Raw genomic sequence first — 24,283 nt, forward strand, 5'->3', positions numbered from 1 at the left:
GACCAATCCAATTTTAAAAATTATCTATTGAATTGGTTTACGGTAATTAACTTTTCAACAATATACCATATAATTATGCTGCTTTCATTAGGCTGCTCTTTAAATTTTTATTTGTTTAATTGCAAATATTTTTTCAATGTGACCAGTTATGATGTTACACAAGATATATGGTTATTTTTTAGAAGACACGTATGGATCCATATAAGTGTAGAAAAACGATGTCATTAAACTTAGTTGCAAGTAAATTTTAGCGGTTCTTTTATTCTGAAAACTAGAAAATTAAAGTTAGTTGCCACTCACAGGATGAAGGAAGCGCTGATGTATCGTTCTACGTGCCAACCAAGCAAACATTCCTGATAGCTGGGAAAGTTTTTTTCATGTAGAAATATGTATTTGGAATTATTTTTGCTATTTCGTCAGAACTGTGTTTAAGAAAATATTTTCAGTGATTCTTGAGAATAGGGACAAAATGGGTTTTAATTTTCCCATATTTTTTTCTTTATTATTTCTCAACCTTATGTATGCAAATATGACAAATAATGTTTTGGAAATGTAAAGACGCTAAGTTGCCCAGTTGCAATTACAAAAAAATAAAATTAAATTCTTAATCGACCTGACCCAGAATTTTGTAATCACCATCTGACAAAAATAAATATAAAATGACCATATTAGTGATATTTTTACTCATTTTACAGACAAATGCTTCTCAAGAAACAAAAGAAATATTATTTAAAACAAAAAACAACAAAAAGTCCATCTGACGGAGTTGATACAGAACTGAAGGTGGTGACAAACTAGTGAGTAAAATGAAGAACTTGATACATGTGAAGTAATGCAATTTATGTAAAATACATTAAAATGAATTAATTGCACATTTAAGTGAGATTTGTCAACAATTTCACTGAAAGAGTCACAAAAACTCTGATGGAGTTGACATCTGACTGAGTTGACGAAATGCCAAACTACCTCAATTTATATTATGTTATTCTGAAGGAGGCCATATTGTAGCTCATCAGGTCCATGAAATCCTTACAGTAAACTAAAATTAAGCTTTTATTTCACAAAATTTCATCAAAGTTTTGTAAATTGTCAGTTATGGTGTTGACACATCATGGTTGTGACAAGCAATTTAGGAATAAAAAGAAGAAAAAACTAAAGAATAACATAAGCTAACCAGAGCTAACTAGCCCTCTTAGCAAAGGAAGAGAAAGGAACATAGAACATATATTATGTCTATGGAAAGGAAGAGGTCCTGGGGTCCTCAGAAGTTCTGGTGCCCCCCAATAATGCCAGATTTTTATTTTTTTTTACATTCTTTTCATGTCTGACGGTGTTGACAAAAACTAGGGAGAAATTTCAATGGAGTTGGAAAATATACAAAAATTATTTTTAATTCAATTTGTTGATACTTTTACAATTATTTATATGACTACTTATACTTAATTGTCATAATATATATTTTTAGTATTTCTTTAATTGTTTTATACTATTATAATGTATTGAGTTCTGCTCCTGGACAAGGGATTTTACAGGCATCATCCACCGACTACAATGTTTAAAATAAAAAAATATTCAGCCAACATCAGGAAAATATACATTGTTGTGCTCACATGACCCAGGTTAGTTTAGTCAGATATTTGAAAAAATTATATTTTGTGTATATTTTATTCAAATTTTGTGCTTTATCCATAGGACCTGTTTTGTCCCTATTTTCAAGAATCACTGTTTTACCTTTTTTATTTAAAATAAGAACCATTGCTTATGTTTACATCTTAGCTTTAAAAAGAAAACCCCAATAACGGTTAACACCTAAAGGCAGCACAGTCCAGTGACTAACTAAGGTTTCAATATTATTTCTCTTGAGGAGTTGAGGCTGTAGTTTTGTCATTTAGGTTTTAATACATTTTCTTGGTTAACTTCTGTTCCGGTAGTTTCGTAGGTAATACTTTTTTTTTTTTTAAATCAACATTTGTATTTTAAAAGGAGCTTTGCGTGAAGTTAACAGCACGTTAAGCTAGTTCCCGACACGAGTTTAAAGAGCCAGAGCGTCAGCAAGACCTGCCCCCGTTTACTTCAGCACTTCCTCTGTGCCTTTGCTCCTCGTCATAACCACATACCGATGCTACTACCGTGCACTCGTCGGTATTTCTCTGTGATTCGCAGAGCAGAGAAGCCGCAAACACATCTTGACACCATTGCCTGTATGAGTTAAACCTCCATTTTCCAGTACCAGCTTTTTAACAGCTGCTTCACGGAGCCAACAAAGGAGCGTCTGTCAGGTACGTTTTTTTTTTTTAATTATATTTTATTTTATTTATATATGTATCTACTCCCTTTTACTTTGTGTTTTAGGTCCGTACGGTCTGTGATCGGACAGATTAATATATACAGTCAATAACCGGTTATTTTTATAGGTAAAACAACAAAAGTGTCATTTAAAAATGTAGATCTGAAAGTCCTAATTAAAGCTTTGCGAAACGACACTGAGGTTTTACTTAAGCGCACGATAATAAATACATCAGTCACTGCAAACGCAGTTTGAACAAATAATTCACCCTGTAGCCCTTTACTTAAGAGGAGTGGCTGACTGAGTAAATGTATCACGAGCAAATAGATGAGTGTCAGTATAAAGTGATGGTTGGTGAACTTCCCTATAGTATGCCGTTCTATGTGCTTACATAATCTTTTTTGTGTTTGCGTTAAAATAACCAACTTCCCATTAAGGGTATGTCGCTGTTGTAGTGGGTGTTGATGGTTCCATGAGTACATTCAGTAAGACAAAAGACTCCCAGGCATTAATCATCTTCCATTAATGAAACCAGATCGACAAGATGACTGGAGTTCTTTATTAAGAAGGAGTGCTCACTATACCTGAAAAACTGTCAACTGTAAGAAGAGTGGGAAAGGTAATAGTATTTTTTTTTTTTTTTTTTTTTTGTAGAATTAGACAAGAGAAGCTCATGTGGTTCCTTGTCTTGGTCCTCCTTCCCCACCTAAACAAGGACATTTCCTTTTCCTTTTTGAGTCATTTTGTAAGCTTATTAATAATAAAATTATATTACACAATATCGCAGTAAAGTGTACTTGTGCATGCTTCACAGTGAGTCGGTATTTCCATTGTTACGCTTCCTGTCCCGTTTCCTTTCTGTGAGCTTTCCTTCTGACAGCATAGTGACAGAACTGCTGTCGCAGTAAATGACAGTAGCATGACGTTCACATGCTGCTAACTTCAGTCAGTCTGATTCACAGGACAGTTCATTTTTGTGAGATATTTGTCTTTTTATTGGAGCAGCTTTTTTGTAAATTCACACTTCTATTTCTTGTAAAAAAAAAATTATAAATGAATTTTGTGTAGAATATTAATATATTCCATGTTTAAATGGCAATTCAGAGTGAACCTCAAACATTCCCAGTTTGTATAGTTACTGTTTTTATGCAGCTGTAAGTAGCATTATTTCTTGCTAATATGAGAAAATGAGTAGATTTAGGGTAATTTTCAATAAACTGTACATGTATGTTGACACTAGCAAAAGCATTTATACCTTGTGTACTTGTTTACTTTTTTAACACATTACAAACATAAATGTTAAGATATTTCATGTGGCTGACCTACAAAGAGTGGTACATATCGGAAGAACAGGAAAACAATAGATGGGTTTCAAAGATTTCACAAACGAAAATCTGAAAAGTGTGGCTGTGTGTGTGTGTTTTTTTGTTGGTGTTGAATCCTGATACATTAGCAGCATTGCTGTCAGTTGCTATGGCAACGGGTCTTTGTGTAGCATAGCTAACATAGAGCAAGAAAAAGAAGAATCCGAGTGGTTTTGAGTTATTCTTTGATGGTTTTTCTGTTATTTTTCCCTTTGCCGTGGTGCACAGCAACAATAACGATAACAATAATAATAGTAATACTGACATCTCCATGTTTTAGGATTTATTGTTTTTTTTCTTTAACTTTCTTCTTGCCACTGTTGAATGTAATCCAAAGTTTGGGATCTTGTTTCAAAACGTAGCCCTGATTTAAGGAGCAGGTCGTTCCTCAAAACGACCTCCTTCTGCTCCTTGGTGGTTTTGAGGAAGTTTGTTGACCGATGTTTTCTAGCAAACATCTGAGGCCTCCACACTACATCTGTGTTGATGATGAGAAAACAGAAGTGAACTACAAATGACCTCTGAAAGCAATCAGTTGCACTAAATTCTACTTACCCGTATCAAAGCAAAAGGTGGGTCTTTCTGCATGGAGTTTGCGTGTTCTCCCTGTGCATGCCTGGGTTCTCTCCAGGCACTCTGGCTTCCTCCCACACTTTAAAAACATGACTGTTAGGTTAATTGGTCTCTAAGTTGTCTTTAGATGCGAGTCTGAAAAGATTTAAAAAATTGAGTATATTTACAAGAGGTGTTATGTGAAGGCATTTGTAAGTTTGGTGGTGATTCTGCAAAATAAAACCACATTATGCTCACTAACCAAAGCAATTGACCTTTTGAGTAGAAATGTTCTTAATTTTAAGTGAGGACAATTAAACTTTAGGTATTTTACATTAATTAATGAAAGTCAGATCAGTTGACTTTTGTTTTACATCTTAACATTGAAGCGCCAAAACAAAATTCAAAGACTAATGTGCATTTTGACTTGCCTCAACAGTGCAGTACTAGGAAAATAAAGGAGAAAGGTGGCTACAAATGACACAACCATTGACACAGAACGTTTTGAATAAAACACCAGAGGAAAATGATTCAGGATTACTAACGATCCCACAATCAAATCAGAAATGCTAGCTCGCATCAAAATGCCTAAACCAACGTAAATCTGTATCGGGTGGAAGTTCCAGTTAACACACAGATTCCCATGATGCAACAGTGTGTCCTTTTATTCTCAGTTCAAACTGTTCAAAGTTCAGACATTCAAGACTTTATTTAATCTGGCAAGTGTGACTCAGTCAGAGCTGCTGGTTGGTCCTTCCTTTTTCCACGAGCAGCGCTGATGTGTGAAAATCATTCCAGCCAAGAGCGGATGAGTTTCTGCTCATATTCTTGTACGTCTGAGGAGCCACTTGTCTTGATTTTTCATTTACACCTGGGTTAAGTACTTTCACACCTTCGTTTGCTGTGAAGCATCGGTTTGCTGGGGTTTGTCGGTACAGACGGTGACGTCAGAGCTGCTTGCTCAGAAACATGCTGGTCGTTTCTCACTGCTCATGAATGGATGCAGTCTTGTATAGAGAGACAGTCTGACTGTCTTCTGGGGTCTGCCGACAGCTGTTTGATTACCCCAGACGTGTAGAGTCTACTGCTTGACACTTAACATCTACAAAGCCCGACGCAGTGCTGCTCAGGAAGTTTCTGTATTGGCTAGGCTCGATCAGGCTGACGCTTAATGAATGACAAATATTGATTTAATTACCGGCAAATATTGGTTCACTTTACTGGCCTGGCGATTCCTCTGTGGTGAGTCACAGACGGAGCAAAAAAGCAAGCGGACTTTAACTCCAGTCGGGCTCATTAGCTTCACAATCTAATTGGCGTGTCTGTACTTTGAGAGTGTTTTTATTACAGTTGTATATCTTGTCAAGTGGAGAAAAACTAAATGGTGATTATTGAACTCTTACTGTCTAAATAAAGGATTGTCTCAATTTTTTTTATTTTACCTGGAGCACTCTTTGGCAGATAAAAAAAAAAACCCCACTGTAGATGTCAATGAAGGGCTGTGAATTGTATGCAGACACAGGAGGGCAGTAGTAAACTGATTTAGCTTAAAAAGGGAGATATATTTATTTTATTTTTTTTAATCAAATATGATATTTTGCTGTGAACATGCTGTATTTATCTGCTATCCTAGCAGTTGTTGCAGGCCTCCAGATTTGCAGTGAAGAAGAATATAAACTTTATTATTGAGTCAAGTTCAGTATAATCAAATTTAAAAATAAAATATTCAATTCAGAAGGTGTATTTTGTACATGTTCATTACATACTAAGGGACGTATTTCAATAGTTTATTTTTGATCCTTTTAGATGATTGTGGTTCAGGTTTTTTTTATTTTATTTAGAAAATTGGAATATTACACAATACCAATTTAAAGGATTTCCAGAACATAAATGTTACCCGAATGAAGATTATGTCCATATGCAGTGCTGTACATGCACTCAATACTTGCTAGGGATGTCTTTTTGCTTGAATTACTGCATCAGTGCAGTGTGGCACGGAGATGAACGAGTCTCTGGACCTTGATTTCCAAATAGAATACAAAATATACTTTCATTATTAATGTAAACTGTAGACCACTAAGCAACAGTCCAGTCATTCTTCTCCTCACTTCACCTGAAATGGCTCTGACACTGGTACCGGTTCAGAAATGGCTTAATGTAAGGAATGTGACAATTGTAGCCCAAATGTCTGTTGGCCTTGGCTCTTTAGGCACCGATTCAAGTCACAGTCTCTGCCTTTAAGACTCCACTAATCTCTAGAATCTGCTGTTCTTAGCAATCCTGTCAAGGCTGTGACTAACATGGTTGGTTTTCACATTTTTTCCTGCCACACTTTGTCCTTCTGTTCAACTTTCCATTGATATGCTGGGATATTATGAGGAGTCAACCTCTGGAGCAAAAGGACTTCTTATCTCTTACCTGTGAATTTTGATTGTTATTTTTTGCCCTTTCAGGTGAAATTATGTGATTATAGTGTTGAAGATACCAGATTTTTGCCTATTCAACAATATTTCCGTATCCTTTCCTTACAGATTTGACCAGTCACCGTGTGGATGAGAAGGTGTGGACTAATTCGGTATTTTCCAGTCTCATTACATGGAATTGGTGATTAACGGCTTACTAAAATACTGTGGACTGAGTTGTATGTTTTTGATTACACATTGACGGTGTGTGTGTGTATCACTACGGCATGCGGGATGGGCCAAACGCGCTCTGATCTCTCGCACAGCACCGCCACCACAGGCGGGGCGAAGTGGAAATCAAGCGACACGCCTCATCGACTCAGTATCTCCAGATTTAGGAGTAAAAGGAAGCCCCGGAGCGAGCAGCTGAGCAGGAATCCAATGAGAAACAAAGTGCTGTCCTGTCTGGGAAGGAGGAAGCGATACCCCAGTCAGACCGAGGAGGATTCAGGCCCCGGAACGGAGGCCGCCGATCCAGCAGCGCGCCGCGGACACAGAGCAGGGAAGTTGCCCCGAGACGAGGCTGCTTCGGCGAGCGGGGAGTATCGAGCAGCCACGGGTTGTTTCGAGGCATCGTCCGGCCTCGGTGGTCATGTCGAAGCGGTCAAGCTCGCCGTGAACCGAAAGGCAACTTCAGCTAATGCGCCAAGCTTGGAAACGCGGAGCGGTGAAACCAGCGTCTCGGGCTGCGAGGAGCCGAGCCCCGGCGTGCAAGAAGACCATGCCTCGGATCCCCCAGCCGGGGACATGGAGCATCAGCCAGTGGGGGGAAGCTACGAGAATCGCTTTGTGTCTGGGTTCGGCACTGGTCTGAGTCTGAACCCCCTCCTCACCTCTGACCCGGACGCTGAACGGACTTCGACCTGCTCGCCCCCGGATCAGCATTTGTGCGGTGGGCTCTCGCTACTGGACGATCGCATGAAAGGAGAAATGACTAAAACCGAATCCAGCGCCGGGGATCAGAACAATGGCTGCCTGGACGGTTCCGAGAGCGTAAAACACCCGGAGCAGACCAGCCAAAGTCCCCCGAGGCAAAGTTTTCCTGGAACGATACCGAAACTGATCATAACCAGAGACACCAGCCCCATCCGCTGCCAGAGCACCACGGCCCTGCCGACCGACCAGACCTCCTGTTTGGACCTCCAGGCGGAAGACGAGTCCCCCTGCTCGGACAGCGGCTGCGGCGGCTCCCCAGCCCTGATGCGGACCCCCAGGAAGCTGTCCACCTCCTCCTCCATAGGCCTGTCCTCAGCCTCCTCCTTTGAGGAGTCCGAGGACGACTTCACCGGCAGCGACATCGAGTCCAGCCTGTCCCCAACCCGGTCTCTGTGCAGCGCAGGGGACGGCTCCGGGGTAAGTGTCCTTTTTTTTTTTTCTTCCCCCCCACAACACCACACTCTGCAAACCACTGCTTAACAATCAGGTTGTTGGAGCGAATAATTGTTGGCGTTTTATTACTTTTTCTCCCCTTTTAATCGCATGAAACAAGTTAGAAACAGGTCTTACTGTTTCTACTGCCAAAAACACCAATGCAAATATTGCACAACTTTCCATCTAGCATGACAGTTTTTATTTACCCCCATGCAACTCTCCCATTAAAGAAACCAAATAGAAATCCTGTACATGGTGCAACAGGATGTGCACTGGTGTAAAACATCCGATACCCCAGATTTCCAAACTTTTCCAGTATTTGCTCAATGTGTACAGAAGCAACTCACCACAGGACACACCTTTCTTAGTCAGGGATGTACAAACAGTTCATGTCAAGGTCTAGTTCCTGCCCTGATAGAGGATAAAGGACACTGGTTTAATCCAACCAGTACAATTATCCTGCTTACGCTCCATTTAAATACATGTTGGTTTAAGTTTTTATAATGTACTTATTTGACTAAATTAGTTTGATGCTAACTAATCGTGAAGATGATTTCGCTCACCTGTTTTAACCTCTTGGAAAAATAACAAAACAAAAGGGATGTGTTCCTGATTAAGGTGTAAAACATTAACTGAATATGAATAAGACTTTTGTTTTTGCTAAGGTGAGATGTAGAAATTTTATTGCTCATGCACAAAAACAGCTTGAGGTTTACTAAGTTCAACTTCATAGCTAGTTTGCTGTTAGCGTTAGCAACGCCGCTAAGCTAGCAGTGACAAACTATTGCTTTGATTGACTCAAACTTCTCCAACAAGTCTTATGACGGGTCTTAGCTTTTAATTAGCTTAAATATTTAGCGATAACACAAAACATTAGAGTATACCAACTTTACTTGACTGTTTTTACCCAAACTGTTAATACTTTTAACAAATAAATAACGATTAGCTACATAAACGTTAATTTCTACATCGAGGTGTGTAGGCTAGGTCTTAATTTGACCTCCTGTTAAACTTTATATTTACTAACTAATACACCTCTTTGGAATATGAATAATTTTACTACCGTACAAAGTGATTTTTTTTTTATATAGTGTAGGGTTCAATATTTTTAAGTGCTGATAAAAACGATGCGTTCGTTACTCAGCAGCTTGCCTTTGCATGGCCTCTGTGTTGGCATTCGGTTAAAAATTAAATGGAGCAATAAAGAAAGGTGGGTCAACGTCGTTCATCTCTGTTTTCCAGTAATTAAACTGCTTGACTCATGATGCTGAGACGACAACAGATGACTGTAAAACATTTGACTCAAATGGGAGGAAGTCGGCTCTCGTTTCCAAACCCCCAACAGCAACGCGCCTCAGGGTCACTTAGTTTCGATAAGCTCAGCTCTGAGGCCGTTTATTCTCACAGGCGGCACATTTTAAAATTACTTTGCTCAATCTATCAAGGACAGAATAAAAGAACAGTGACTTATTGTTGGCTCTCCTACAAAGATGAAAGTTTCCATCAAGAAAGAGTTTTTTTTTTGTGTCCCCTGATGCCTGGAAGCTTTGATTCTCCGTGTTAGGAATGCTATGCAAACAGGATGTCTGTGGCATCTCTGCTTCTTTTTCTGTAGCCACAGGAATCTTGATTATCCAATCATTTTCATGTGGTTAAAAGGTGCTGTTCGTGCTGCGTTGTGGTAGAGGTAACACTTACTTCATTAAATAACCTGCAATCATTGTCACAATGGTTGACGGTCATCAGGGTATTTTTCTTTGAAAAGATATGAATGACGATAACTCAAAATAATTTGAGTCTTACGTTTGTGGTTGCTGTTTCACTGTAAAACAGATTCACAATTAAAAACGAGACTTAATGGGTCTACAAAAAAAATCAAAACTAACTCAGGTTTTGTCGGTCATAGTAATTTTTATTTATTTATTTTTTTGTTTTTAGAAATTGCAACGAAAGAGGCGACAAAGTGGCAAACTAACTCGCATATTTGCAACAAGAAATGCTTAGCTAGCTTACCATAATGTGTTTAAAATGAACATGAAGCCTGAAGTCTATTGACACGCAATGAGAAAAGCTCCAAAGTTTTCTCTGCATATTTGGGCCCTTCCCCCACCTGTTGCTGCACACTGTTTGTCAGCTGGTGGCATTTTTTTCTCTCGCTTAAAAGAAAAGCTATTTCTCTTACTACATCGTTTAGCTGATGATTTTTACACATGTATTTTTTGTTTTTCTGTGTTTTAAACAAAAACAGGGAGCTGAGGTAATAAATTTATATTATTTTTATGTACTTTACTAGTTTTACATCAAAACTGATAAAGTGTGAAGTTTTTTTCTGAAGATTTAGAGACCATTCTGACTAGTTCTAATAATAGTTTTTATGCATGAACCTTATTAAAATGACTAATCTTGTTATTTTTGTGTGGTAAAAACCTTCAGCATTTACTGAACTCTGAAAGTACACAGTGATTAGTCTGACATCACCTGTTGTGATGAGTCTCTGCTGCCTTATTGAGACAGTAATTTGAGTCGGCTACTTGGAGTAAAGTAACAGGAACATCGTGTGAAATTCAAATCTCTACACGTTTCAGTCATTTTAGCTCACGACCAACTACGGGTCAAACAACGGCGTAATTTCCAGGGGTTTAAATCACTTAAAACCAGGAAGTGAGCGACTGAAGGAGCTGCAGTCTCGCTGTCGAAACAAACAGGATGATTCTGGCTTGCGGTTTGTGATAAGTGCGGCTGCAGACGGGGCCCGGTTTCTTTCTGCTACAGCTACGTTAAAGCGCCGTTGTTCTCTGGCGTGACTCCACACAGGGTGTGTGTGTGTGGGGGTGTGTGTGTGTGTGTGTGTGTGTGTGTGTGTGTGGTGCTTTAATGGCTCCCCTTCAAACTCCCAGCCAAACCTTACGTCTTGCATGTCGCTCTCCTTGTGACGGACGAGGATAACAGCTCACTCTTACTTGCAGCTATGCCGTCTTGCGTTCAGAGTTGCGTGTGTGTGTGTGTGTGTGCGTGTGTGTGTGTGTGTGTGTGTCATGGAAAATTGGGCTGAAGGCTGAGCCGGTTGCTAGGCAACGTCTTTACCATATATGGGTTTCTCTTTTTTTTTCCCCCCCTCGACTTGTGTTTTTTTTTTTTCTTTCACAGACAGTATCTACTCTGTCCATGACATTTGAATGCAATGAGATACAAATTCCTATGTTTAATCATCCCAACAATAAGTGTGCCATTGTATATTGTTTTCAGATTATTCCAGTATGGGACAGTGGTTTGTTCTCCCTGAAAGTGGCTCTTAACAAAAGTTTTAGTCTTTTCCACTGGTTCAACATGAGGCACATCGAGCCGTAGAGCAGAAAAAAATAAGAGGAAAATCAACGTGAGCTCACAAAGGACAAAACAAAAAAAAAAAACGACGCAGTGAAGCCTGGAACGTGTAGCCTACACACGCTGATTATTCCTATTTATGCTGCTTAAGTCATGAGCCACGCTGCAGACTTTGTCTGTCCCACGCAGCACTCCCACAGCTGTTATACACAAAATCCATGCTGCGAAGTCATAAAAAGCAACTCGATGCGCACTCCTTTGGCAACCAATTAAATATGGACATTATTCTAATCAGAGAAGAATGGGCAGACTGGGTTTGAGAGACGGTGGAAAAGTCAAATGTTCATACAGAACCAGTTCAATGGTTGTTCAGAAAACAATGGAGATGCTCTTGAAAATAACAGGTTGTAACATTTTACAGAAATATAATAAAAAAAATTTTTATATGTTACAGTCTCAGTGACCTGGACAGATCTGACGTTGGACAGCAGGTTGTTTCAGTTTGCGGGTCAGTCATTTAGGACGTCTTATCTAAACTGGTTTGATTATTTAAATGTGATATCTTTACTAGAATGTAACAGTGACGCAATTCAAAGAGATATTGTGACTAGTGTGTAAAGCGGTTAAAAACAAACAAAATGTGCTAATTCCTTGATGTAAAAAATATTTTTTTACACACTTTGTTTTTTTTTAATGAAGCACTTATTTGTTGAAAATATAGCTTTATCATATTCTTCAGAATTTGTTTGATTTAAAATCTATTAAGAAAACTATAATATTTGGTAGAATCAAGATGAAAAAGTAGGAGAAGTCGATGCTAAAATGACATGTCACCTCTTCAGATTTTGCAATTCGAATCAAACCAATAAATAATTGAATGTAAAGCATTTAATGCTTTCATATGCAATAAACAAACATAAAATCATAATCGGGGTGAAAAAATTATGATAATTAATTAACTATTGCACATAGTCTTGGTTTGTCCTTCATTTGATGTACAAGTTGCTCATTTCAGTGACCTTGTGCTTGTATATTATTTCCATTATCTTTATTAGTACTGATATGGCACATGGTTAATAATCTGCTCCTTAATCCCACACCTCCAGGGATCGGTATAAAATTCTCACTGTATGATCAGTGCGTTACTATACGCTCCAGACATCCAGAGAAAACGATGATCAGTTTGTCACTTTCCGTGGGATTTCTCGCCTCCAATCACAAAGTTTCCAGGTTCCAAGAAAGATTGCGTCACATCTAAAACACACTGTGGAAAAGCTGATGAATCAGCAGCCTTTAAAACTGAATCATGTCATCAATGGTGATACATTTTTAGAGGTTTTTGTAGCAACAAGTTCAGGGAATATCACATGTGTCAAAGTAAAGGGACACCCAGACACGTTAGAGACGACTCCATGTTGCCGCTTCATTTACAGGGTTTCCTCTGGATCGTTTTTAAATTTAAATTACACATGGAAGCCAAACGACATTAGTTAGCTACGTTACTGTTGTTCAAATTGCAACATAGGTTATCACTGGGGTTGCTTTCAGAGGCTTGAACTGAAAACGCCTTCATCTTAACCTTTATATGACTTTCTTTGCTTCTCTTTCTCTACTTCGGACTGGTCATCCCTAGTTTTCCTTCGCTCCTGAGAGCAGCACAGTGGGTCCGCTTCGCAGCTAGACAGGCAGGAGCCTGCAGTGTTTTTTTTGTTTTGTTTTTTTTCCCCCAAAATTAAGTAAATTTTAACACTTCATAATATATCTCATTTAATTTCACACTCTGATCATGTTTGTGCAGCCACTAAAAACCCAGCCGAGCTGCTCTTTAAGTCTGAAGATTTGAAGTCGAGGGAAGGGGGATGTGGTTTTGAAACGCTTCGAGAAGGGAGAGCTAACAGTACCTGTCCCTCCTGTAGCTCATGATAGTTGCCTGACAGGTTCTTCTTTTGTCTCTGTACACACACGCACCTCCATGCTTTGGTGAAGAACTCGTCATGTGGACAAAAGAGAAGCACAGGGATCGCCTGGAGAGGGCCCTGCCCCCACGCTGTCATGTCTGCCTGTACCCGTCAGGAGATTGGCTCAGCCATGGGGGATTAGAGGATAAGAGGACGGAAGAAGATGGCGCATTGTGTGGAGCGTTGTGCCTTCAGTTGGACAGGATGAAAGTTTTGAAACAAAAATAATCAGTTCAAGAAAACCGGCGGCTGAGAGAGCGTGAAGTTTTAGCTGCGGGTCAGACGCAATAGAGATTCAAGCGTTAAGAAAGCAAAGGAAGGGAGTCTAAAAAAAAAAAAAAAAATGTTGAAACCAGACACATTGTCAATTGGGATGTCCTAAAGTGGCTGTAGGAAACGAGGAGTCATCAGAGTGAGCCAAGTCTGATCGCCATGCAACATTTAACATCCCGACTGAGGCAGCACATTAGCGTGAAACCGAGAGCCCACTTGGTGAAAGTGGGCTTTCAGTGACCGGCGGCGGGGCTCTCAGAGCGTCAGGAAGGCAGGGGAGTTAATGGTGCCGCTTGATGGTGTAGCGATGGCGCAGAGCTGGGCGTGTCGGCTGCGTTCTCGCTTCGCCTCTGGAGTGGCTCACATCTTCGCCAGTGTCTGCCTCCTCCTGAACCTGTGCTCCGTCCACCAGGTAGGAAATGGATCTAGAATGCAAAAAAAAAACAAAAAAAACGTAGATAAAGTCCAGCGTTGCCTCTGGGAACGTGTGGCCATGTTTGTGAGAGTGGATTACATCACAGGTGACGGGTTTGATTGGTAGACAAGTGTCCTATAGATGAATATCTGTGTGTCATTCAACAGATTGTTTAGCTATTTGTAAACTGTGTGTCACAAGCCTGCAGCTAGACAACAGGAAGAGCATACCCATCATACTTTTGCTGAGAGATACAATCAGTAATTATGCAAAAGAAGTGATTGACTTTGACAATTTTCATGGGCAAATTGCCAAAGTCAAGAGATTTTATAGCTGTTTGCTAAGGTACATTAAATGAGACTTTAAGGTGCCTATATGTTTTTTTTATTAAGAAGTATTTTAGAAGGCCGTTGTTGTCCGTTGGGACTCTTTGCCCACAGAAATCTCAGTAAATTAAAGCTTATTTCAGTAAGTCAGTTAAATGAATCAAAACAGAAAAACAGTAGGCAAGTGGGGGGGGGATTTCATTTGACTTGGATTAATGTTAAATAAAAATAACTTTAAGAAAGAAAGGGGAAGTTTGCGGGAAGGGAACATTTTGTCGACATCAGAGCTCTTGGAAGTCAGCTGGAGGTGCCGAGGACAAAGAATCAGGAAACGGAGCTGCGCGTTGGGCGTCACAAGTGGCATAAAAGGGAAAGCCGAGACGGCGGAGGGCTGACTGAAATGTGGCCTCGGCGTTTAAAAGGCGTGTGGGATGGAGATGCGGCTGAGCTTGGTGCCCTGTCGTCCGTCAGGGCAGTGTTTTCGTCGGCGCCGGTTAATTTACCAAAGTGCATCCGACCTCACAGCAGAGCACGTCGAGCTCTACTGTGAAGCAATTAGAGACTCTGAAATGTAAGAGGAGAGGCCGGAGCTTCACCTTCCATCCGCCTCGGCCTTCATCAGGTCAATCCACGTTCTGCTAATAGAAGAGAAAGGCAACAAAACTGGACTGAGAGTTCAGATCTGATGTGTAAACACAGTTTGTATTTATAGATGCCACCTCTGCAGGTTAAATTTGGCTTGTTACTAAGACAAATATTTGTGTGGATTAACCACAGTGCTGCAGTTTGTAACCTTTGCAAGAAAAAAAAAAGTGTATTTTTCACATATTTGTTAAAACTATCACTATGTTGTGATGGTATCAGATGAGATAGATAATCTGTGAAAAAAATCCAGCTCCTCTGCCTTTTCGCTATGAACCTGCTGTTATCTGAAAAAATACACACCTCTGTCAGAAACAACCAATCAGAGGGTCTTATCGCTGTAAATCATCCTGGTGTACACGCTGCTCACATCCTCTCCCCATTTCCCTCGGCTGCGCTACAGCTAGTTCACCACAACGAAGCCTGCTGTCAGTGCTAAGGCTAGTTTAGCTTAGCCACTGATGACGGCGGATAAACTGTTTTCATGTTTTCTCTGCCATTAGCAAATTTAGTAGCACATACACAAAGTTGATTGACAGCACTATTGTTTGCTTTTAAATGGGAGCAGTGCAATTTATTTATTTATCTTTAGACGCCAATAGCAGCTCTGGGAGGAAGTGGAGAAATTTGATCTTTCCGCAGATTATCCGTCTTATCTTGCGCTGTCACGACATGGTGACGGGTTGAACTGACACATAATTATGTAAAAGTTACACACCGCAGCTTTAAAACCCATCCTAGTTTTAAAGGCTTAAAAATGTCACAATATAAATGTAAATGGCAAAGAAGATAGAAACTAAATGTTTCCCTAGATTAGATGCGTCTTAAATTGTTTGCAATCCTGTTATCTACAGAAACCAAAAGGACAAACAAAACTTCAGCAGAACGTCATGAACATCTGCTTGTCCATCTTGCCGTCCTTACAGACGTTTGGCATTCAGGGAATCTCGCCTGACATGTTGGACGTCACTGATTAAGGCGTTGAGGTAAAGGTGACCAAATAAGGAGACTCAGTTGCTCTGGAGTTTGTTTACTTACTGTTTTAAATCTTATGACTGAAGCCTTAAGATAAAAAACCTTGACGTTGATAAAAGTTATGAATCCAGTTTGACGACTGTGTGAAACCATGTTGAAAACTGCAGCTCTTGTCGTTTTCTTCGTCTGCGGTTCTCTGTATTTATCAAGGCAGGAGCAGAACCGGTCTCAGGGTCATGCCCGGGTTTATCGATGCGGGTGCAGACAGCGACTTGGCTGTAGACCTGGGAGGTCATAATGTTATGCCTCATCTTTACGTGCTCACATGTGGGGAAGTTGCGTTAAGATTTCTAATAAGTTTGAATAAAATGTTGTGCTTGCGACTAAAACGAACCTTAGCTCACAAACTTCTTCTTCTCCCTCCTTCGGTCGTTTTGGTTTTCTTGTGAAAGTCAGCCCCGCCGACGACCCTTCACCTCGGTTCATTGATACATTTCCTGTACAAAGTTTTAAAACGGGCATGTAACTTTCACCAAATGAATTTTACATTTAGAAGCAGGAGTTGTTTTCCATTTCCTGAAAAGTTACATTTGTTTGGAAGATGCCAGCAGCTAAAAAAAGAAAAAAGCAGAGTGTAGACCAGAAAGAAGCAAATATTTTGGAATAATCAGGTATTTTCAGATGTGCTGCTTATAAGAAATGAAGTATATTTACAGAAACTACTCAGCCCCTTTCACAGTACAAGATATCATCTTGTGCTGGCCAGATGTACGGTTTGTGGTTGGATTAGTGAAACAGGTTTTCACAAAAAAAAGGAATTTCTGTCATGTTAAATTCACTGTTTTATGACACTAAAGTTGACGCAGGCTGCAGTAACTGTGTGCTGCAACTGTGCTGCCATGTGAGTCATTCTCACCTCAGTCTGCAGTCCTGATGAAAATCTTGATGGTGTTTAACACCAGACAGACAGTCTGCTGCAAGCGTTTCATTTTTCCAAACTTTGTTCCTTCTTCCATATTTCTAACTGACAAAAATCGGGTAAATCTGAGTAAAGTGGTTTATTATTTTATTTTATTTTCTAGAAATTGCTGGGCTCATCTTTAATTTACCTAATCACATCGTAATTTTAACATTTTACCCGGTTTTTAAAATTTGTTTATGGCTGAATGAATGCTAATTAAGAAATCACATTTTACAACTTTAACTCTAGACAAAGCAATGTAATAAACCTGTTTTTTCTCCCTTCTAAGTAAAGCTACCAACATACACAAACATTGCTTTGAAGAATTTGCATTTACTGTCGGTTCCTTAAGCCCTTATTTACAAGTCTAAGTACAGTTTTTTTTTTTTTACTTACAGGTGATGAGGCCCAATTATTATTCAACCTGTTTATTTTGAACACGTTGGTCATTCAAAAATATTCAGAACGTTATAAAAGTGAGGAAAGCCTTGAGTGTTGAAAAACACATGTAGTTTTATAGTTATATGTACTTGCATATACGTTTTTGCTTGTTTTAATTAATAGATTTTCGTTTTGTTGTTTTCAATTTTTTTAAATTCTTTTTTTTTACTGAAATCTTTGGTTGCAGATCGTAAAAATTTACTTTTTTCCACTCTTAGCCTTCCTTCACCTCATGTTTTCATCTCGCATAAAACCTTTTGTTTTGCCTTTTATGTTTTTAAAAACAAAATTAAAAACAGTGAAATATTTTGGTCCCCAAAAGATCAAAATATTTGAAGCCCCTCCAAATGTATTTATTTATTGTTTAATGCTGTAGACAAAACTGAATCAGGCACATCACAAAAGTGTTTAGTAGTGCTGATCTTCAGCTTAGCAGATTCTTTTTCCTCCCTGAATGATACCAACTGGTTTGAAATGAATGTTTATTGGAGCTGCCAAACTATTATACACAAATACCATTGAATAAACCCAAATAACTCAGCCTGTAGTTGCTGTTCTGTTTGCGTTTTTAAATTTGACGGTTTCAGTGAAGCAGCTGGTGAAAGAATGCAGACGCAGACAGGAACAACTATTCACTCCAACCAACCTGTCATAAAAAAAAACAACAAAACTATTTTATGATTACAGCTTACTGTAGCTGCAGTTTACTGCTCACCTGAGCTGACTCAGTAGTTTGATGTCCTAAAAAAACAGGACAGAGATTCGGTTTACGCTTAATCAATTCACTCTGACGCTCGTCGTTAGCCGGTGAAATATTTGCTCAGTTTCTGTAACACACCGAATAGCATGTTCCTGTCAGAAACCGTCTTACTTGTTGTGCTTCCACACACACACACACACACACACACACACTCTTGCTCTAATCAATGCACGTCTGGTTCTCCTCAAACGACTTGCGTCAACGCTCCTGTTGCACACTGTCCTCGATTTCAGCTTTCCCAACACAGATAACCGCTGCGTTCCCACACACACACACACACTGTCGCACACTTTCAGACAGTGAGGTTCTGTTTTACGACAAGCCACCGGTGGCTTTGGTAAATGTTTTATCAATGGGCTTTGTCAAGTATGTTGTGCACCTGGCCTTGGTTTAAAGGGGAGAGCTTGTCCAATGTCTGCTGGTGTGTGTGTTTGTGTGTGTGTGGAGAGCAGGGTGTGTTTTCCTTTAATCAGTAATCACTGTATGGCCTGGACTTCCCTCGGTGCTTTGTGAGACCATTAAAACGGATCCGCAGATCAATCAGGGTCTCAGATTTGTTGTTTTTTGTTCCTCTTTTTCCACTCCTTTTTTTTTTTTTTAACGAGGATGGAAATGTTTCTTTTTCTGTTTACAGAGTAAATCCTGGAGCAAGTTGAAGAGCATGGTTCACTTTTCTCCTTTAGCCTTTACGCTAAAGCCCCGTCACTCGTGGGTGCAGCTAGCTGGCCACACAGGTATGCATTTTTATCACGCTTATTGCCTAGAGCTGGAAGATAAGATTGAAACCTCCGCCGTGTCTGTTTGGTAAATAAATCTACAGCCGGTCCGTTCAGCCTAACATGGAAAAACAGAAAAAAAAAACTTGAAATGGGGCAAGCGGCTCGTGTGTCTGTGTCCAAAGGTGACAAAAACCAACCAAGCAACCTCTCTGCAGCTGATTTCTCTGTTTAATCGACACACGGACTTTCTTTTAGCACTATTAAGAAGTAAAACAAAGCGGTGTCAATCTTCTCTTTAAAAAAAACCCGAACATGTTCTTAACTCAAAATGGCAAACTGCTCCCTTTTAATCAGTGTTCTTATCTGCTGAAGGCAGCTTCACGGCCGGAGACGGCGGCCGCCTGCTGAAGCGCTACTGCGAGTGTGAGCAGCAGTGTCTGGAGAAGCTCATGAAGGACGTCCTGCGTCCCTACGTCCCCGGGTATTACGGCGTGCTGCAGAAGGACGAGCAGGACTTCAACATCATGGACGACCTGCTGACTGACTTCGACATGCCTTCCATCATGGACTGCAAGATGGGCAGCAGGTGAAAGAAATGTTTCCACATCGCCCCCCGTTGACCGCAGATGGGGCCAGATTTAGAAGAATAAGGGCCCATGGGGAGAGCCAGTTTTCATGCCCTGTCTGAAAACTGGCACAAAAAAAAAAAAGAAAAAAGAAATCTTTTACTCATTCAAATTACAGAACATTAATAGGTTAGGACTGCACATTTGCAGGTACAAATTGATGTATTGTTGGATTAAAATGTGCGGCAGACGGCCAGATGGTGATTTTTAAATATTTCAGTGTAGCTTCAATGAATGGAAATCCAACAATATGTTAATAAAACACCACATCATTATGAACATACACTTAAATCAGCACATTTTTTTGTGTGTAATACACACTACATTGGAAAAAAACAAAAAAAAACGTGACGCCAAGAAATACAAAAGAAATCAACACAGCGAGCTGATTTAACCAAGTAATCCTTCCGTTTTCAGGACCTGCTTGGAGGAGGAGCTGATAAAAGCGAAGGAGTGCCAACGTCTGCGGCGAGACATGTACGAGAAGATGATCTCCGTGGACCCGGCGGCCCCCACCGAAGAGGAGCGCGCTCAGCAGGGCGTCCTGAAGCCTCGCTACATGAGGTGGAGGGAGACGCTGAGCTCCACCGCCACGCTCGGCTTCCGCATCGAGGGCATTAAGGTCAGCCTCGTCTTCTCCGAACGGCCGACTGTCGGCACCAACGTGTCTGACTGCCGGCGTCAGAGCTACTCGGGGGGGCGGTGAGCAATAAATAGCGCGGCATGTTTTTACAAGAAGTAAACAAAGAGTGGGAGTGGATTTCTTCTCGACAAGACGAACTGCAGTGGGAATGGCAAATGGTGTTTAGACACGCAGCTGTACAGAGGACTGTTTGTTCTCTTGAATATAAAAATAAATAAATCCGATCCTGCGCATCAAAGCCAATAATGCTTTATTTGCATACCTCAAAGACAAATGAAAATGCTTGCAGTGGAGCTTTTTTTTTTTTTTTTTTCTGGTCAGACCGGTATTTACAGCCAACTTAAAGGTCATAGATGTAGCGTTTAATCACGTTCAGCTGCTGCTTCAGCAAATCATCTGGCAATAAACCAAACACCTGGATGTGCTGGAGTCGGAGTGGAAAATAGAGAAACAAAGAATAAAACCGCACTCAGATTTTGCTGCGGTGACTTTTAATTTTGTCACCTTTCTGCGTTGATTTTTTCCAGTAAATTCGGCAGAATCTAAATAGCGCAGTGTCAAACGAGGCAACGTGAAGTCTGTACTGTTGGCTGATGACAAGAACTATGCTGGGCGAAACTTGCCAGAACAGCGTCATGGGCCTCAGGCCATCCTTCAGTGTTTTTGTCTTTTCATGTGAAACACTTAAAACCAACCAAACTGGGCTTTCCCGTCTCTATCGCCCATTTCGTATGGATATCCCAACAGCTAGCATCCCCTCCTCTCTGCACCGTATTCAGGAAGAGCTTAACATATTCCTCAGAGAAATGGGACACTCCTTCAAGAAGAATGTCGCTGAATAATTTGCATTACGTAAACCAGGACGACTTTGAATGTACTCTTTTGTGTTATGCAAAGGGTTATTAATACCACTAAACAAAATGCCTGCATATTTTTTCGCGACGCCAAATGCACCCTTGTCATAAAAATCTGTTTTAACTTTTTAAAATGCTTGAGAAGGCATACAGCACATTTGTACACCTGGAGTAGTCTGATGCATAATCTAAATACAAATATTCTTTACATATTTCATACAATGATCAATTTCCTTAGCCAGGAGTTTGCAAAGTGGCTCTTTTAGTAACTTTTGCTTAATTTAATTTTGAACCAGCTGATGTTTTTAGATATAAATATAATGCATTTTTTAGTTCTTAAATTGAATAATTGTACTTATTTTCTACAACCAAATAAACAAATTACCAGTAATTTTTAATTCATTTTTCTATAAATTTGGTCCTTTCTTAATTCTTTTTTTCCACAAACATTAACATCCAATAGAGTAATTATATGCACCCTCTTTTTGTTTTTTATTTTTAAAACCTAGTTCTTTCAGTATATATCAAAAATATTAAGACGTTTTTCCAAAAGGTTATGCAAAAGGTTTTGGATTTTAAATAATCATGGTCTTAATAGGTCTAAAATGTAGCATTGTAAAACTTGGACAAATCTCAGAAACAAAATGTAACTTTTTTTTTTCCTCTCCTCCAACAGAAAGGTGACGGATCGTGCAACACCAGCTTCAAGAAGACGAAGCAAAGAGAGCAGGTGGAGAAGGCCTTCCAGGACTTCGTTGGCAGCAACGTTCAGATCCTGGTATGAAACCCCAGAAATTGATTATTCAGGAGAAATAAAAACAAACTAAACGACCACAAAAAAAACATTTTAAATAGTTTTTAATAGAAAGTGACTTAAAAAAAAAAAATCAATGAGTTTCTACCAACAATGACTTGATAATAAAATGATCAGTGATTACTTCAGTATCTCACTTCTTAATTACAATTTTAAAGAAATGTGTAATCTATTTAAGAGATAGTAGTTTTAATTCATGTTGTAAATAAACTAAAATAACTTTATTGATTTACTGATAGGGCAACATGTGATAAATTAAATCAGTAAATCTTACCCCCCCCAGTCTCTGGGCTTCAGCTACTCTAGAAAATCTGTTTGGTCTGCAGGTGAGTCGCTGCAGGTGTTGGCCAATCAAACGAGTTGCCCATGGCTCCAGTCTTTATGCTAACTTTAAACACACTGCTCTTTGCTTCATGTTTACTGTCCAAACAACAACCTACGCGTTTATTAGAAGTAGATGACGCTCCAGACTTCGTCTAACAGGAAAAAGAAAAAAGTGTCATTTCCTGTTTTTGTTTTCACATTTTGATTCCCACCACTGTTTTTGTAGAAAAGTTACCTGAAGCGTCTGGAAGAGCTGCGCTCCGTTCTCGAGAAGTCGGACTTCTTCAGGACTCATGAGGTGAGGACAGGCTTTCCTCTCTGAGCCCGTTTCCCCTTCCTGTCCGCCCGCGGCGTCTCCTCACCCCTCTCTCTATCGCAGGTGGTGGGCAGCTCTCTTCTGTTTGTGCACGACGCATCCGGAAAGGCCAGCGTCTGGATGATTGACTTCGGCAAGACGGTTCCCCTGCCGCCCCCCATGACGTTGGACCACAGGACGACCTGGGTGGAGGGCAACAGAGAGGACGGCTACCTGTGGGGGATGGACAACCTCATCGACATCTTCGGCAGCATGCTGCCTCGGACGCCTTGCGACGGAGATCAAAACTCGGTGGAGGCGTGACGCGACTGGGCGCCGGTTGAAATCTTTGTACGCCATCATCAAAGTGTCTTAATCCACTCGGGATAAGAGGAAACTTCGGGAGGACGAAGTGGAACAAGCCTAAAAGACTGTTGATATGCATTATTAAGAGCTTCTGAGCAGAAGGTTGTGAAACGTACAAGACTAAATATCTAAATATTCTCACCCTGACTTATTATGAGAATTCAATGCTACAAACTTATTAAAACTTTGACCCCTCCCCCTACTCCCCAAGACACACTAGTGCTCATCCCCTCCTCAGCAGCCCCCTCTGCTGGATGTTGTTGCACACAGCAAATCGTCTTTCCATGAACCTGACTCTGCAGAACCCAAAGTACTCTGTGTTGGCAAGATCTTTGTTTTTTTTATTGATGGACCACTTTTTATGTTTAAGAATACAGCAACACTAAAACACTGGCGAGACCAAGTGTTAACTAACTCAGTATGTAAATAGCTTAATTTAATCTTTTTGTTTTTGGGCCTTGGGATAACCTTCTTAATATTTGTAAAGTTCCTGTGCCTAACACCTTTTTTATTTTATTTTATAATTGATCATTCCAGTGCAAAGGACTCGCTCCAGAGTTCACCCAAGTATAAACTGACTTGTATCTAATCTTCAAAGTTTTGCCTTTTTTAGAAACGGTTTTATCCAGTAGTTTTTGTATGACACAATGCAGTGACTTATTTTATTTTATTTTTTTCTTTTATTCGTAATGTACGGTAAGCAGCTTGGCCAAGCTACACCTCTTTGGAAATTGTTGCACTGTGGATCCTCAAAAAGCCATCGAACAAAACAAGCAGTGCCTCTGTGTGTGTGTGTGTGTGTGTGCTTGGTTTACAGCTGAACGTGAATTAGATTTCCTCTAATCAGCTTTGCTTTGGGGATTTTACAACAAACTGGTGGTGTAAACGGTGAAATTTAACTAGAAGTAAGATTGATATGTTGGAGCTTTCAAGAGGCTTCGTTAGAACAAAAGACTGGAAAATCTTTGTCCAGTTAAGGTTAAAGAATTATTGAAATGAAATGAGATGACCTTTAAGCATGAGGATGTTTTGGTACACTAAACTGGATGATGTAGCGTCTGATGCTAGTATTCGGCATGTTTACGTAGAAACAATGCTGTTGGATACCATAGCAGTGCTAATAATGTTTTGGAAATTGATCGGTGTCCGGCAGCTCTTCTAGAGGGTCCGCGTGCAATTCTTTAAGTTGGTACACAAATTTACTTTGGCACTGCATAAATCTGAGGTAATGAAAATAAAATAATCATTTTCATCTCTAAATAGTAATCACACCGGGTGGAAATGTAGTATTAATGTTTACAAAGTATTACTAGCCCACAAATTCTCTGTGATGTGGGGAAATAATCAGGTTCTCAAACTGGGTGCTACTTTCCAAGAAAAAAAACTGGATATAAACCATGTTTTTTTTATGTTTTGTTTTCTTAAAGGTCTTAAAGACTAATGGAAATTGTTAATCCCTGCTTTGTCCACATTACGGATTGCAATAAACTGAAAATAAGATCTACAAGAGACTTTTTTTTTTCCATCAGAG

At 39.9% G+C, this 24,283-nt stretch overlaps 1 protein-coding gene across 1 annotated transcript; it reads left to right on the forward strand.

Annotated features, from left to right (window-relative positions):
• Positions 1–1,874: 1,874 nt before the first annotated feature.
• On the forward strand, positions 1,875–24,259 carry itpkcb (inositol-trisphosphate 3-kinase Cb). The gene is made up of 8 exons (XM_008425786.3): positions 1,875–2,279; positions 6,735–8,018; positions 18,746–18,845; positions 19,203–19,416; positions 19,874–20,078; positions 21,630–21,731; positions 22,318–22,389; positions 22,471–24,259. Exons 2-8 carry the CDS (start codon positions 6,900–6,902, stop codon positions 22,708–22,710), a joined length of 2,052 nt encoding a protein of 683 aa, XP_008424008.1. The 5' UTR covers positions 1,875–2,279; positions 6,735–6,899; the 3' UTR covers positions 22,711–24,259.
• The last annotated feature ends 24 nt before the right edge of the window (positions 24,260–24,283 follow it).

Source organism: Poecilia reticulata, chromosome 13, assembly GCF_904066995.2.
Source record: "Poecilia reticulata chromosome 13, P_reticulata-male-v2, whole genome shotgun sequence".
NCBI classification, from domain to species: Eukaryota; Metazoa; Chordata; class Actinopteri; order Cyprinodontiformes; family Poeciliidae; genus Poecilia; species Poecilia reticulata.